At 47.6% G+C, this 14,322-nt stretch overlaps 1 protein-coding gene across 3 annotated transcripts in view; it reads right to left on the bottom strand.

Moving 5' to 3' along the window:
• Positions 1 to 14,322, bottom strand: part of LOC126536973 (general transcription factor 3C polypeptide 3-like) — a 312,777-nt gene that overhangs the window by 107,323 nt on the left and 191,132 nt on the right. For all 3 annotated transcript variants that reach the window (XM_055073144.2, XM_055073142.2, XM_050184056.2), the window contains exons 11-12: positions 5,009 to 5,249; positions 4,638 to 4,856 (exon numbers count right to left, since the gene is read on the bottom strand). In XM_055073144.2, the coding sequence (XP_054929119.1) occupies positions 4,638 to 4,856; positions 5,009 to 5,249 (460 nt within the window). The remainder of the gene's footprint in view (positions 1 to 4,637; positions 4,857 to 5,008; positions 5,250 to 14,322) is intronic.

Genomic DNA, 14,322 nt, shown 5'->3' with positions numbered 1-14,322 from the left:
ACACTGGCGACGAGGATGGGATCCTCGTGACTCTGGCGGTGACCAATGTTGCCTGCCGAGCTTTAGCAGGCCACCGAGCTTGGCGGGCGAACCAAGATTATGCCCGAGGGGGCGTGACATACTTGCTACAGTCACGGTCCGCCTGGGTTCGTGAACAAGAGAGGGCTTGAGGCACCCTACGTTAGACGGTATACTGGTGATGAACGATGACTGACCGCCGAGCAGCTGTGCTCGCCGGTGTTTATTGGTGCGGTGACGAATGTTGCCTATCAAGCCTGACTGACCATCGAGCCTGGAGGGCCAACGAAGATTATGCCTGAGGGGGTGTCACATGCTTGTTACAGTTATGTCGACCGGGCTAGACGGCCCAAGTGAAACTCAAACTGCACTCCTTTAATGAAGCATATCTACTGCTACATATACAAGTGAAACTTGTGGCGCCACCTCTCGATGTTTACATGTACTTAGTAGAGTGTTTTAGCTGAGCGTCATTACGGCCCGCTCTGCTCCGAGTTGCCCCGCTAAGCCACAGCGGAGGAGCTGACGATTTTCACGTTTTAGTTATACGTTTAGCACAACGGAGAGGACCTTTCATAGCTGCAGTGCCTTCTGGCCAAATTCAGGGTAATTAAGCGAAGTAAAAACATGATTTTGGCTTCTAGCGCGAAGTGAAACACGGACACAGAAAGGAGCAGACAGGACAAGCGCGAACTCTCAACTAAATTTTTATTAAAATGAAGAACATATATATAGGTGATTGCGAAAACCGTAGCATAAGAACATGACAAGGTAAAAAGCATCAGTTAAACATATCAGGGGGTATGGAAGTCAAAGAACAAAAATTACTTACTGTGTATGTAAAAGCAAATTGCTTTTGTTTGTAATGCTACCCATTCACCACTTTAGCACATTTTGCCTCTACACACCGTTTTCCTATAAGGTCTAAATACTAAAATGACACATGCTTGTAATTTACTTTTTTCAGCTAATGCCGTCTGGTGGAGTTTCATACGAGAACTAATGCTGGTTACATGGTGCCACAACATTGGATGAATGCACAAGAAGCCCAGAACGAGCATTTATATAGATCGAAATAAACATTTTCTCATTCACAAGGCATCTTGTGTCTACTTTATGAAATTTTACGTTGCACAGATTTGATGGAGGCTTGTAAAGATGATTCGCAATCATTTTTACTAAATAATAAAACGACTGCATACAGACCGCATGCAGCTGAGCAGTGGAAGCAAAAAAAAAAAAAAAAAAAGCAAGAAAGATCAATGTAGCCAGCGTGACACCTACCAGCTAGTGTTCAAATGTGTGCGCGTCCAAAACTGAAAACGGAAGTATGGTTCAGGTATTAATGTTGGCTTGGTGCGCTACAGTCTATTCAGCCGCTGGGTTCTATGGGAGTGTTGGCTCTTGTTGCATTTCTTTCGTTATGGCTTACTGGGAAGAGGTACTGGCTGGAATGGTAGGGGTGAGTCCTTGGCACTTTTGCCTGCACTCTGAGAAACAGTACAACTGCGGATAGTCGTCCCAACTTGCTTCTCCAACCCTGGCCACCAGTACTTTTCTCGTAGACGTTGTCTAATTTTCACAATACCAGGTTGGTATTCAACAGCCAGGTAGACAAAGTAGCTGCTACTTTGGTACGAACTACGACACACTCTGTATGCAAGAACACACTATTAACTACTGACAACCATCTTCAGACTTTATAGCATGGAGTCAGTTGGGATGGCAGGTCTGCGGGGCGGCCCCGATGTCTGTAACGTAATGGACAACTTTGTGGACTGTGCTATCCTCAGCTGTAGCAAGTTGTAGGTCTTCTTGGTGTACCGATGTCACCAGAAACACGATTTCTTCTTCCAGTTTGAGGCCACCTTCAGTGTCTGGCCGAGGTAGCCGGGACAAGGCATTGAAAGCCTTGTTGTGTTCTCTACACCCATACTGCATTGTGACGTTGTACCACAGTGCAGACCACCTTGCAATGCGGAGCGGTTGCTGTCCTGTGCTTTGAACCAAGAGCAGGGCCACTAGCACTTGACGAGCTGTTTGCAGAGCAAATGGATGTCCCCATAGGTATACATGCCATTTCTCGCAAGCCCACAAGCAGGCTAGAGCCTCGTGTTCACCAGTTGGGTACCTTCGTTCTGCTTCTGTCAATGTTCGGGATGAGAATGCCGTGGTCCGAATGTGCTGACTGCCAACTTGTTGCACTACTGCACCCAGACAAAATGCGGGTGCGTCATTGCCCACAATAATGGGAAGTGATGGATTTTGTATGCTGGCCGAACCTTTACGTTGGCCAAGGCAGAAGAAATTGCGAAAGCTTCAGAAGCCATACAACAAGCAAATGCAGCTTATGAGGGAATGCCGGTTCATCGCATCAACGAACCCACAATGGAAAATCCTTTGTACGAAGAGAAATGCGCCGTCAAGCAACTTCAGGACTTCGTGCATCCGCTCGTGAACAAGATGGATGGCACCCAGACTTTGAGCAAAGAAGCCAGGGTGGGGGTCATCGACCGTCTTGCTACCGTTGTGGCTCTCCGAAACATAATGCAAGTGCGAGAAACTGTTCAGCCCGCAATCGACGTTGCAATAATTGTGGGAAAATTGGACACATTGCAGTAGTTTGCCGCCTACAGCATCAGTCCTTGGGACTTCGCACGTAGCAGGCACCAGTCTCAACCATGGAGGAAGTACATATCCTGAATTCTCTGCATATTCTGGGCATAGAATTGCCACAAAATAAGAACGAGCTAATAGTTACCGTCGTGTTTCAAGGGAACCCAGTCCTTCTACTTATCGACACTGGCACGACAATCTCTCTTGTGAACAATGCTGATTTTCGGAAATATTTTGCACGTTTCTGCACGTTGTCATCGTCAACCCTGGCTTTTCGGGCAAGTTGACTCCCACTCTGGGCAGTTTCGAAGCTGACAAACAGTACAACGATACTCCGCAAGCGGTGACTTTTCATCTCACTCGACGAGGATCATTGTTGTTTGGCCTTGACGCCATACAGATACTGCAAATCAACGTGGTGGGGTCCACTCTCACTTGTCTTCAAGCTACCTGTCATCCGTTCGAAGTTCCGGAGAACACACTGCCAGGATTTCAAGCCTTGTTTTCAAGTGAGCTCAGCTTTGTCAAGGACTGCGTTCATCAAATCAACCACCGAGCAGATGTTCCTGCTGTCAGTGCGAAGCTGAGACGCCTTCCACTGGCACTTCGATAACAGGTCTCCAACGAGCTCACACGCCTGGAGCACAAGGACATCACCGAACGCGTCGATGCATCGGAGTGGGTGTCTCCGCTGGTGGTCGTGAAAAAGAAGGATGGCTCCCTTCACCTGTGTGTGGACTTGTGGGCGCCCAATAAAGCCATCGTCGTCGACGGCTACCCACTTCCGCATACGGAGGAACTGTTGCAGTTGCTCGCAGGAGCTACATGGTTCTTAAAGCTGGATTTGGCTTCAGCATGCCATCAAGTGGGACTGACAGAAACAAGTTGTGAGTTGACAACGTTCACATCCCATGAAAGACTGTTCAGATTCAAGAGAGTCTGTTTTCGATTAGCTTCTGCCCCAGCTACTTTCAAAAGCTTATGTCACACATGTCGAAGGGTTGTATGGGTGCAGTGTGCAATTTGGATGACATTTAGGTGTGAGGACGGACCAAATTGGAGCATGATTTCAGCTTGAAGAAAGCGCTGTCTCGCATTTCCATAACAGGAACGAAACTGAATCAGAAATGTTTTATTGCAAAGGGAACTCACATATTAGGGGCACAACCTGTCGGCCCAGGGTATTTCTCCCATGTAATCGAAAATGAAAGCCATAGTTGATGCACTTCCCCCTAAGGACATAATGTCGCTGCAGTCATTTCTAGGTCCAGCTGGCTACTACACCAAGTTCCTGCATCATTATGCAGATTTAGTGGAACCGTTGCGGAAAATGCACCGACAAGGTCATTAATCTGAATGGACGGTGGAAGCTCAGAATTGTTTTCATCAACCTAAGGCGCGCTTGGCATGCAAACCTGTTGTGCAAATGTTCAACCCGGAGTACCTGTCATAGTCCCCACCGATGCCTCAGACGTTGGCTTAGGAGCTGTACTACAGCAGAAGGAAGGGTCACACCTTCATACCTTTGCTTTTGCATCACGCGCTCTGTCACCGGCTGAGAGAAAATATTCAGTTGGAGAAACGTGAGGCACTAGCCTGTTTGTTTGCTTGCGAAAAGTGGCACGAATATCCATGGGCTAGACGTTTTACACTCAGAACCGATCATCAGGCATTAATTGCCAGAAAGATGGGAGAACGGCGTCACGGTAGCTCAAATGGTGGAGCATTGCACGCGTAATGCAAAGACGTGGGATCGTTCCCTACCTACGGGAAGTTGTTTTTTCGTACACTTTCAATTCCATTAATTTATCATTTCTTTAATTCAATAAGTAAGTACAAGTAATTTCCCCTGTGTTGTCCTTGGTGTATTTGTTCGTTGGCTTCTTATGGTACAATAAATAAAAACCAGTCCCCTCGGTTAACCCCCTTCTCGCTCATTACTGGAATGACAGGGATGTCAAGCCCCTGGCATGCCTTCTCCCACCCCTGTGGAAAACACTCACGTCAGCATCTGCCATGGCTCCTGGCTGGGGGGCGTCGGCTGACTCGAGGCAGGCAATGGCTCGATCCGTGAGCCCCTGGGCCAACAGCAGCTGGCACAGGGCCAGGCGTGCCTGGGCATGCCCGGGTGCCAGCTCGCACGTGCGCTCGTACGCCCCGGTTGCCTCCCGCAGGCGCCCCAACTGCTGCAGGCACTCCCCGTAACGCAGCCACACCGCCGCCTGAGGGAATGCACATGCTTGCTCCTCCTCTCCACAGCTTCTCAGCTGCCAATGTGCTTATATGTGTGATTAAGGCGAATGTGTTTGGCGGAACACATGCGTGGGTTTCACGCCTGACACTCGCCATGTGTCAATGCAGGCAAATGACCAACCATTCCATAGTTGTGCGTGCCCACCAGTGCACGCAGCAAGGGCAGAGCCTCGTGGGGGCGTCCAACATCCATCAGTGCCTCGGCCACGTCGAGGAAGAGGTCGCCGGCCTCCTCTGGGTCCTGGTCGCGCTGCAGCTGGTCCACCAGGTCACCCGTCAAGTGCTCGCCTCCTCGCAGGTGCACCAGGCACAGAACCAGCTTGGTACGCAAGTCCACGGGCATCTCCGCTGGCACCTCACACCTGCCAACCAGCAGAGCATCATCGAGTCACGTGGCTTTTCCAATTGCTTCGGGAGCAGCAGCTGAGCTCAGATATGCTTGCTCTGGCTCAAAGGCATCAAAGAAAGCACCCCTAGGCTTGTGCAACAGTTTTAACCACATTTGGTGAATGCAAGGACGAGGAGGGTGAGGGCTGCTGTGTGTCGCCATCAATGGTTGGGCAGAAACCTGAAGAAAAAAAACAAAAGACCCTTGTTCTTTCTTAGTCCTTAGAGCACGATTTTCTCAAGGGTCTTGGCAACATTGTTAAACTTTCCTGCTCTTAAGCATCCTTAGGATAGCTTGAAAAGGGAGTCAAATTAAAAGAAAAATACTCGGCCAGAATAAGGCTAAGATTTTCATTGCAATTACTTTCTCATGGTTCACAATTGTCCAATCCTGGGGATAACATAGAACCAAGAGTGTGGCAATAGAATCACAAAACTATGCCTGCCCGCTGTGCGCTCTTTGGGAAAGAAAATGTATGACAGCAACAGAGACAATGCTAATATAGTTTCACAAGTGGGTAATGCAGACTCAACTTGCAGGCATTACTGCGCAAGGTATGGAAATCTAAGTCAGACAGTCAATTGGGTCTTACAGGTCTCTTTTAAGAGTTGCCAATTTTCAATTTGAACCTTTATTTTTCTTGAATACAGTTCAAGAAAGGTGCAGGAGCTACAGCTTGTTAGCCATGCACACCATGGCTAACAGAGGCTCCTGTACTCATAACATATAGGTATACATCCTTTTGAATAACAGTACATTGTTCATAGTAGCATAAACAATGAAGCAACTGCACGTCCGTCGGTTACAGTTGCTCGGCGAGACCACTTTAACCCTTTGAGGGTCAATGACGTAAATATACGGCGCCGTGAACAAGTCCAAAATGGTCGATGCCGTATATTTACAGCGGCGTCTGTACGTTTAAAAAGGTCGCCAATTTCCTAACTTTTTCTTTTTTGGCATGTGCTGCCACTATGTGGGAATACATGGAATTTTTTTCTCGCGCCTCCCTCTCGGTTTTCGTTGCATGGTTTGTTTTAGATGGTTTGCGCAGGCGCATCTATATACTACCGCTCGCGCATTCGTGCACAGGCGGGCGGGCGGGCAGCGATTTGGGTTTTGTTGCGTGGGCGGTTTCGGCTTCTTGCTTCGCAAAACTGATGGCCATCTCGTTACTAATTTATCAAAGGGCGGCCGCCTTTTTCTCACTCGTTTGGTGCTCACAGGTGTGAGCATAGTAAGGATGCTGCCGTACATGCATTTCCTTTTCCTTTCTTTTTTTCTTGGAGACTTGCGAAAACTAATCGCCTCTGGTCGGCGATAAGATGAAGATCAGCGGAAGTTTGTCACACATTTTGCTTTTTTGACAGGCACACAACCACACAGTTTTCTTCAGTGCGCTCACCTACGCAGTTAGATTACGCTATGCATGTAAATTTTAGTGTAAGAGCAGGAACACTTCAGACTTTCGAAATATTCTCATGTGCACATTTTCAAAGCCTTGAACGTGCGTATAAAAACGCATGAAATTTTTCATTCTTTTAAGTTTATTTCCTTTTTTTATTGTTGTTATTCATGAATGAAGAGTACATATACACCAACGCAAAATATATTTTCCTGGCTTTATGGCCACCCTAGAAAAATTACGGTAAATATTTTTCGAAATAGGTCCCTCAGAAGAATTGGAATCTACAATAAAATATCGACCCTGGGCGGTCGCACATGGCGAAAAAATCGACCCTGAAAGGGTTAATGGAACCCCGTGCCGCCTTGCCCATGGTGTTGTCGTGCTTTTTTTTTTTTTTTTCTGTTCACAACACATTGCTGCCTGCAAACAAATGGACGAGATGATCAATGATCATAGCAGCGTTTGGGTGTCTTCTAAACTTCTCCAGCGTTTCATCAGCCTGGACAAACTTGTTTAGACCTTTCTTGCATATAAAATTACCTGGCTGGCTGGTAGTGGTCAAATTGGCGCAAATCGTAGCCATTTTAGTCGTTGCATTCTGGACCAACAATAGCCCGACGCGCTTGCTACGGTGGCGACGGCAGTTGCTGCTGGCATCCCTCCAGGCTGGAACAGAAGCCCCGAGATCATGCGACGGCGTGCAGGCAGGCAGTGGAGCCATCAAACAAATTTTTTTTTTCTTTTTCATTTTCCACTTGTACCAGTTCACGAAGAACAGGTTGTCCATGTTGTTGTATTGGTTGTCGATGTAGGCGCCAGGAAGGCGTCCAGTGGCAGATCAGCACGGCGTTATGCAGTAGATTATGGAAGTACTACTAGAGTCACTTTATCTTTGCTGAAGTCGAACTTGGAGTCTTTAGGCATTTTTGGAGGTGGCGGGCTTGTCGGTGTAGTCGACTGGACATAGTGTGGTTGGTCAATGAGTGTGAGCCCTTTGGTGGAAGACGTCAGCACTGTCACGTATGACAGGGCCGTGGTTCTGATCCTCTCGGCGGAGAAGTAGTGCTCACCCGGTGGCGACGTGAACTGCAGATGGGGCTGCGCATGGTGGTCTTTTTTATCAGGAACATAGCCATTCTTGTCACGGTTCTTGTAGTAGCCCGTGTCAGTGTTTGTTCTTGAAAAAGGTTTTACAAGGCCTTGACACTCTCGATATGCTGGTCTCGAGGCTACGGCTTCAAGCGCTGCTTTGCCAGTGGTATTCGGTCTCCTCACTGCAGTGGCAGTGGTGAGAGGAGCAAGAGTGGTGACAATTTTGACAGTTGCGGTTCTCTAGCCAGCAGTTCATCTTGCACTTTTGTACTCGATCTTGCCCAAGGCTCGACGGCTTGCGCGTGTCATTTTTGGGCAACTCCAACATGTCCTCAGTTTTGGTCGTATCTGTGGGCTTGCGTCGGTGATCATCTTGCTGTTGAGGAAGAGCTGAAGCTGTACCCTTGCTTTCGCTTGGAGCTTCGATAGGAGGACCAGTTGACTCGGTCTCGGGTGGTCGCTGTGTTCTCCAGTTTAGTACACAACTCGGGCACACCAATTATATGTACTGCCTCCTTATCGGCTAAACAGCTTGTGGCAGTTGGTTTGTACCCAAGAGTGGCACAAGTGTCAAAACAGACGAACCCGGCTGATGGTGTGGTGGATCTGTCGTGGTATTCGAGGTCTTTGGTAAATTTGGCTTCGTATTCGTCGTCGTTGATCGTGACCTTTCGATTTTGGCGATGATTTCAGAGAGGCAATGGTCCTTGCCATCGGGTTCGTATTAAAGCACTTGCATGTCGGTTGCCGTCAGTTCAGTTGGGGCGGCGATGACTCGAGTAGCAGCGCTTCGAATGACGTCATGCTGGCGGTGTAGTCGGTCCATGATTGGTTGTGCGAAAAGTAGTCTCCTTCCGAGGTTTCACGGCACCACAATGTAAAGAACAAAGCGACTATGTGTCTGTCGATTAACAGTTGCGCACTGTGACCACTTTAATGGAATCCCATTTCCCCTCGCCTGTGTGTGTGGTGAAGTCATGCTTCTTTTTCTCTTCACAACAGTAGCACATTGTAGTAAAGATCACAGGTTGGCATGCTCACAAGGTCCTGCAGGAAGCAGATGTTCATTAAACTAAATTGTGCCATTTGACCAAAGGGCACACTCCAATTCTTTCATCTTCTTGCACTCAAGGTAAACAGCCAGAAATTAAAATGCAGCTTATGGTCTTGTCAGCAAGATAAGCTTCCATGCTTAAAGACTGCTCTGAAAGGAAGGAAAAATAAATATTCTATGACATTACTGAAGCATAATGTTGCCTCCACTTGAAAATGTTTTCTTGAGCTGCAATAATGCGAAAAGTGAATTTTGTTAGGAAAAATTTATTTACTGTTTATTTAACTGCATGACCGGAAAAAAGAATCTATTCTGATGAATGCTCTATTTTTTATACAGAGAGGGAGTTATCCGCTGACAAAAAACCTGTTTTCTTGGCAAACTTGAAAAGCGGCTAAGTCAGCCATATTGCGTGACCAGATTAGTTTTATGCACCACTGTTGTAGCTTTCTAGTTTTTCTGTTATGCCTACCTTGGCAACAGCTGTCCAGCCTCGTTGCTTAGTAATTTCTCTTATTGATGAAAAAAAGGACTTCTTGTGATTATAGAAGCTGCTGCATCTGCAGAGCCACCAGAGGATGTGTTGTTGACATGCCTATATCAAGCAGCACAGTGCCTGCAGTTAAGTTTGGCTGGATACTTGCTAAAAAACATATTTATTAACCTGTAACAAGTGGCAACGAAGATACCTGCAATAACTTTTTGTTTAATTTTTTATACTGTTTTGTTCTAACATTTATCGGCTGTCTGCAGCGGTAGCAGTGTCATGGCAAAACTGGGAAGTGTTCTATGATGAAGCCTCATAGTGGGAGGAATATGCTGAAGACTTAAAAAAACACTTCCTCGCCAATGGCCTTTCCGACAAGGGGAAACAAGTGGTGTTCCTGAGCTCATGTGAATGGCCAATATACTAATTACTGCAGAGGCTGCTGGCATTTACAAGACATCACACTCACTGAAAGCCTGTGCCTGCTGGGAAGTACTAAGCACCTAGGAGTTGGGTTTTATGCTACCAGCTCTATTGCCAGATGCCAAATGAGGGCAGAGCAGCAAAGGTCTTTGTCGCCGAACTGCAAAAACTGGTGGACCCATGTGTGCTTGGACAAAAGGTGGATAGTAATCTGAAAGACTGGCTTGTCCAAGGTATTCAAGACAACGCGATGAGAAACTGGTTGTTGGAAGAGCTCACCCTGGAATGAACTATCGAAATTACCACCAGTATGGAGGCCGCTGCCAAGGGCCCACAACAGTTGATCAGCCATGCCTAGGTGGCGGACATGTAACGAGACGGCTGTTGGTGCCCGTCACCGTTGCAGTGGGCAACCTAGCGAGTTATCACGCAGTTTTAGAAACCTTCTTTATTATTCTTGCAGAAGAATGAACATGCTGTGAAGAGGTGCCCCGCTACACAGGAGGCGGCGAGAAATTCAAATGGTTCTAAAACAGTACCAGCGGATGGCACAGGGACTGTGTCGTGTTCCATAGACCTACCATGCCTATGGAACACGGTCCGGGTGCACTGTGTTGGCAGTCGATGAAGTGCTGGATGGTGGCATTGACAGTGAAACCGAATGACTGGACACTGACAGCCAGCCTCCACAGCCTCCACAGGAGGCTGTGGAGCTCGGATTGTTGAATGGAACCATCATTGGAGGAGTGGCCATAACACCTTAGAACCACCGGAGCCACTCACTTGCATGGAGTGCAGCACGGGAGTCATTCTTGAGCCACTCAAAGGGTCAGACAATCAGCGGAGGGGATGCTTCGACTACCAGTTAGTCGTCGTTGGTAAGCAACCATACAGGCCGAGTAGCCATTGCTCATCATTGCAAGAGGTCCTCGAGCTCTGTCTGGAAGAAACTAGACAAGAGCTTTTGGTATGCCGCTAGGTACTGTATTTTCATATAACCCGCCACCACATATAACCTGAACCCCCAATTACAACAGCCTGGAAAGAAAAAGAAAGATCCACACATATAACCAGCAGAAGTAACCACATACAGCAATGCTAAAACCATTGCAAGAAGTCTCCGTTAGCAGATGCACAATTCGTCCATGCCGTATCTTCAGCCAGCGGCTCTTCTCCCCCTCCCCATCGGCGATGCTGATAAAGCTGGATTCGCACAATGGACATGACCGTGGACGAATCAGTCACGTGACATGTGGTGTGAATCTGATCACTTCGCAGCTAGCACTTGCACGACAAAGGACAACCGTGCAGACAGAGCAGCATGGGTGACAGAGCAAATACGACTGAGCCATATCATGAAGCGCTCCGAGCAGACCAAAGGAGCACCGCGAGCGATCACGTGATCACATACGTATGATCATGTGATTCCCGAACCGCAAGCTCAAATTGTGTGCAAGCTTCATCATCAGCAATAGAGTGTAAAACTGGGCAAGTTGGTTGATCTTCATGGTAAAAGTAGCACAAAAATAACAGCAACATAACACATAGAAATACACAGGACAGCTGAACTAACCGTTGCTAGTTCAGCGCCTCCCCAGTGTATTTCTCCACCTTGTGTTGTCGTTATCTTTGTGCTGCTTTTACCATGTTTATCATCAGCTTCTGCTATGCTAGGGCGGCCATTGAGTGCAGTGATCTGAGTTCTAGTTTGCCAAAAGCAGTATACTAGCCAACTACTGAACGCAAAATGCTGATCTCGTAAACAGGAGAGGAATGGGCAACAATGGAGGAGAGAGAGGGGAGCTTCAACATTCAAGAAGGGAAGGGGGGAGGTGGTGGGGTTCCCTTGGAGATAACGAAACTAAATGGTGGAGAACCTGGCCTTGATCATGGCAGTGCGTGCCGTGCTGCCGTGAAGCCACATTTAAAGGCGAAATTTACATGCCACACTGCTGTGTAGCCCCACTTCAAGGTGAAATTCGCATATAACCCGCAGCCCGACTTTACTGTTGATATTTTTGCATTCTTGTTACGGGTTGTACATGCAAAAATATGGTAGCCTCTTGAATGTGCATCGCGTCAACGGAGCAGCAAACTAGGCAAGAAAGTTTCCCAAACTGTTTTTGGATGCGCTAGATAGATTGAGGGAAGAGATCACATTCAAACTGTCGGACACGATCGGTCATAGCAATGCCATCCAAAGCATGATATCCAGCCACTGTGGGTGCCATTATGTCAGTGAGAGGAGATGCTTCAGGCCAGCAGGTACAACAGCCTACACAAGTGAGTAGTAGCGAGCACCTCGGGATAGTGGCAGCAGGCAAACAATGTCGACATGAATGTCATCGAACTGGGGGTCAGGTGGATGAAAGGAGTGAATTGGTGACTTCGTGTGTCATGTCGTCTTGGAGCATTGACAGTGGACGCATTTGCGAGCCCAGTGGCATACGTCAAGAGTTCACACTCGGCCACACCAAGCGGGAAGTAATTCAACGCTGGGTGGCACGAACTCCAGAATGGCTTGCGCCGTGTAGCATGTCAAATACTTGATGGCAGAGTCGTTCGACTGCTTGACATGTCGCAAGTGATAGTGCCTGAAGAAAATGGAAGGGGCACGTCGGACAGCGCTAATGACGTAGCAGAGGACCGGAGGTCCCGAAGCTCGACGTCTAAATGCTGCACCGTGGCAATTTCTTCTAAGTGTGCGCATGGATATTGCGTCGATACAGGAGAAGGAATCTGCAGCTGCATTGACTGGGCCTTCAATGTATCGTATGTCCATGGTGAACTCAGAGATTAAATTAAGGTGCCACATCTCCCGTGTGGTATAGGTGTTGTGACTACTGCGAAAAGCCAACGTTAAAGGCTAGTGATCTCTGTGAGGATGTGAAAGCTTGTTCCTTCCAGCAGGTGTCGGAAATGCCGAATGGCCAAGTATACTGCGAGCAGCTCACGACCGAACGTGCTGTAACTGTGTTTCTGCAGGCTTCAGCTTCTGGGAGAAAAGCCCGAGATGGCCCCAGGAGCTGTGCTGGTACTGGAAGGGGATGCCTTAGCACGGTGGCATCTGCCAATGCGTTTTTGGCAGTTTGGAAGGACTCTTCGAGGTTGGATGTCGAGGACAGAGGGGCGGACGGAACTCTAGTGGTCTTGAGAAGATTGGTCAGTGGTATATTAATTCAAGCGATGTTAGGAAGAAAACAGCGGTGGAAGTTGAAGAGCACAAGGAACTTGCAGAGCTTTCGCAGTGATGTTGGGCGAAGGAACTCACATAAGCTTGAAATTTTTTTCCAATGGACTCATTCCTCTGGGACTCATGCGGTGTCTAAGGAACTCAATGTTTTGGACACCAAAAACACAATTTGCAGGGTTGATGAGAAGGCCTTGTTCCTGGAGCCGAGAAAATAGCAGGTGCAAATGGATGGGTGCCGTGCTGCTCAGGGAAAATATTAACCACCAGGAGGTCATCGAAGTGTGCAAAGACAAAGGGGAGTCCCGGAGAACCTCGTTGATAAACCTCTGGAATATCTGAGCAGCATTTCTCAGCCCAAATGGCATGCGCATGTACTCAAAAAGCCCGAATAATATCGCAATTGCAGTCTTTGGGATGTCAGTGGTGGAACAACCATATCACTTTTCGCAGCAGGTCCTGGAGCAGGCAAAAAGCCTATTTGACGCAGCAGCAAGAACTTCTAGCACAGGCTCCAATGCACGTGTGCTTACCATATACCATGCAAATTTTAACTAATACAGTCTATATTTTGGGAATGGGGTTGCGTGAGGCTTACCCTGCAAGCGCGGTCAGGAAAGGGTGCGATGCTTCTCCATACTGCAACATGCAAAGGGCGCTATAGGCACAGTTAATAGATATGGCCGAGACACCAGACAGATAGTCAATAAACGTTTATTAACCCAAGATGCAAGAGTGTGACAGTCACGGTTTGTGGGCAAAGGCTAACCGCAAGGCCGACCGAGTACGCGTGCCTGCACTGAACATGACATCATGCAATATACTTATGTCATGACATGAACTTTAGGGAGTTTTTGAATAGGGGCGACAAAGGTTCTGCCACTGCAAAAAAAAAAAAAAAAGAAAGTGTAAGCGTGTAAGGACTCTAATAGGATTTTAAGTTTCCATCGGCAATGCTATTTCCCCAAAATAGCGCAGCGACCCAAATTCGACGCAAATGCTTTCCTCAACGAACCTATCGGCACTCTTCGAAGTGGCCACCGTAAACCATATCCCATCTCATTCACTAATACTACCATTCTTAACTATGCACTATGTGCGATTCTGATCGCATGGGCTCTTAAACCCCGCTATCACCCATAACGATAAAAAAAGCTTACCTCAAATCCTAGAATGTGACCACCTTCTTCAACAAACTACAAGGTACCATGCGGGTTCGATGAACACCAAAATAAAGTGCCAACAAGATGGGACAGTGGTACGACATGGTACGTCCGTCAGAGAAAAATGTGCGAATGATGAACTGGACAACTCCGATGGGCCCATAGAGTTTCTGCCTATGCAGTGAGAAACTCTGTACACAGGCCTCTGCTTCCTTCTTTGATGATGATGATAG

Source organism: Dermacentor andersoni, chromosome 3 (assembly GCF_023375885.2).
Source record: "Dermacentor andersoni chromosome 3, qqDerAnde1_hic_scaffold, whole genome shotgun sequence".
Taxonomy (NCBI): Eukaryota; Metazoa; Arthropoda; class Arachnida; order Ixodida; family Ixodidae; genus Dermacentor; species Dermacentor andersoni.
This window is presented reverse-complemented; position numbering and strand designations above follow the sequence as displayed.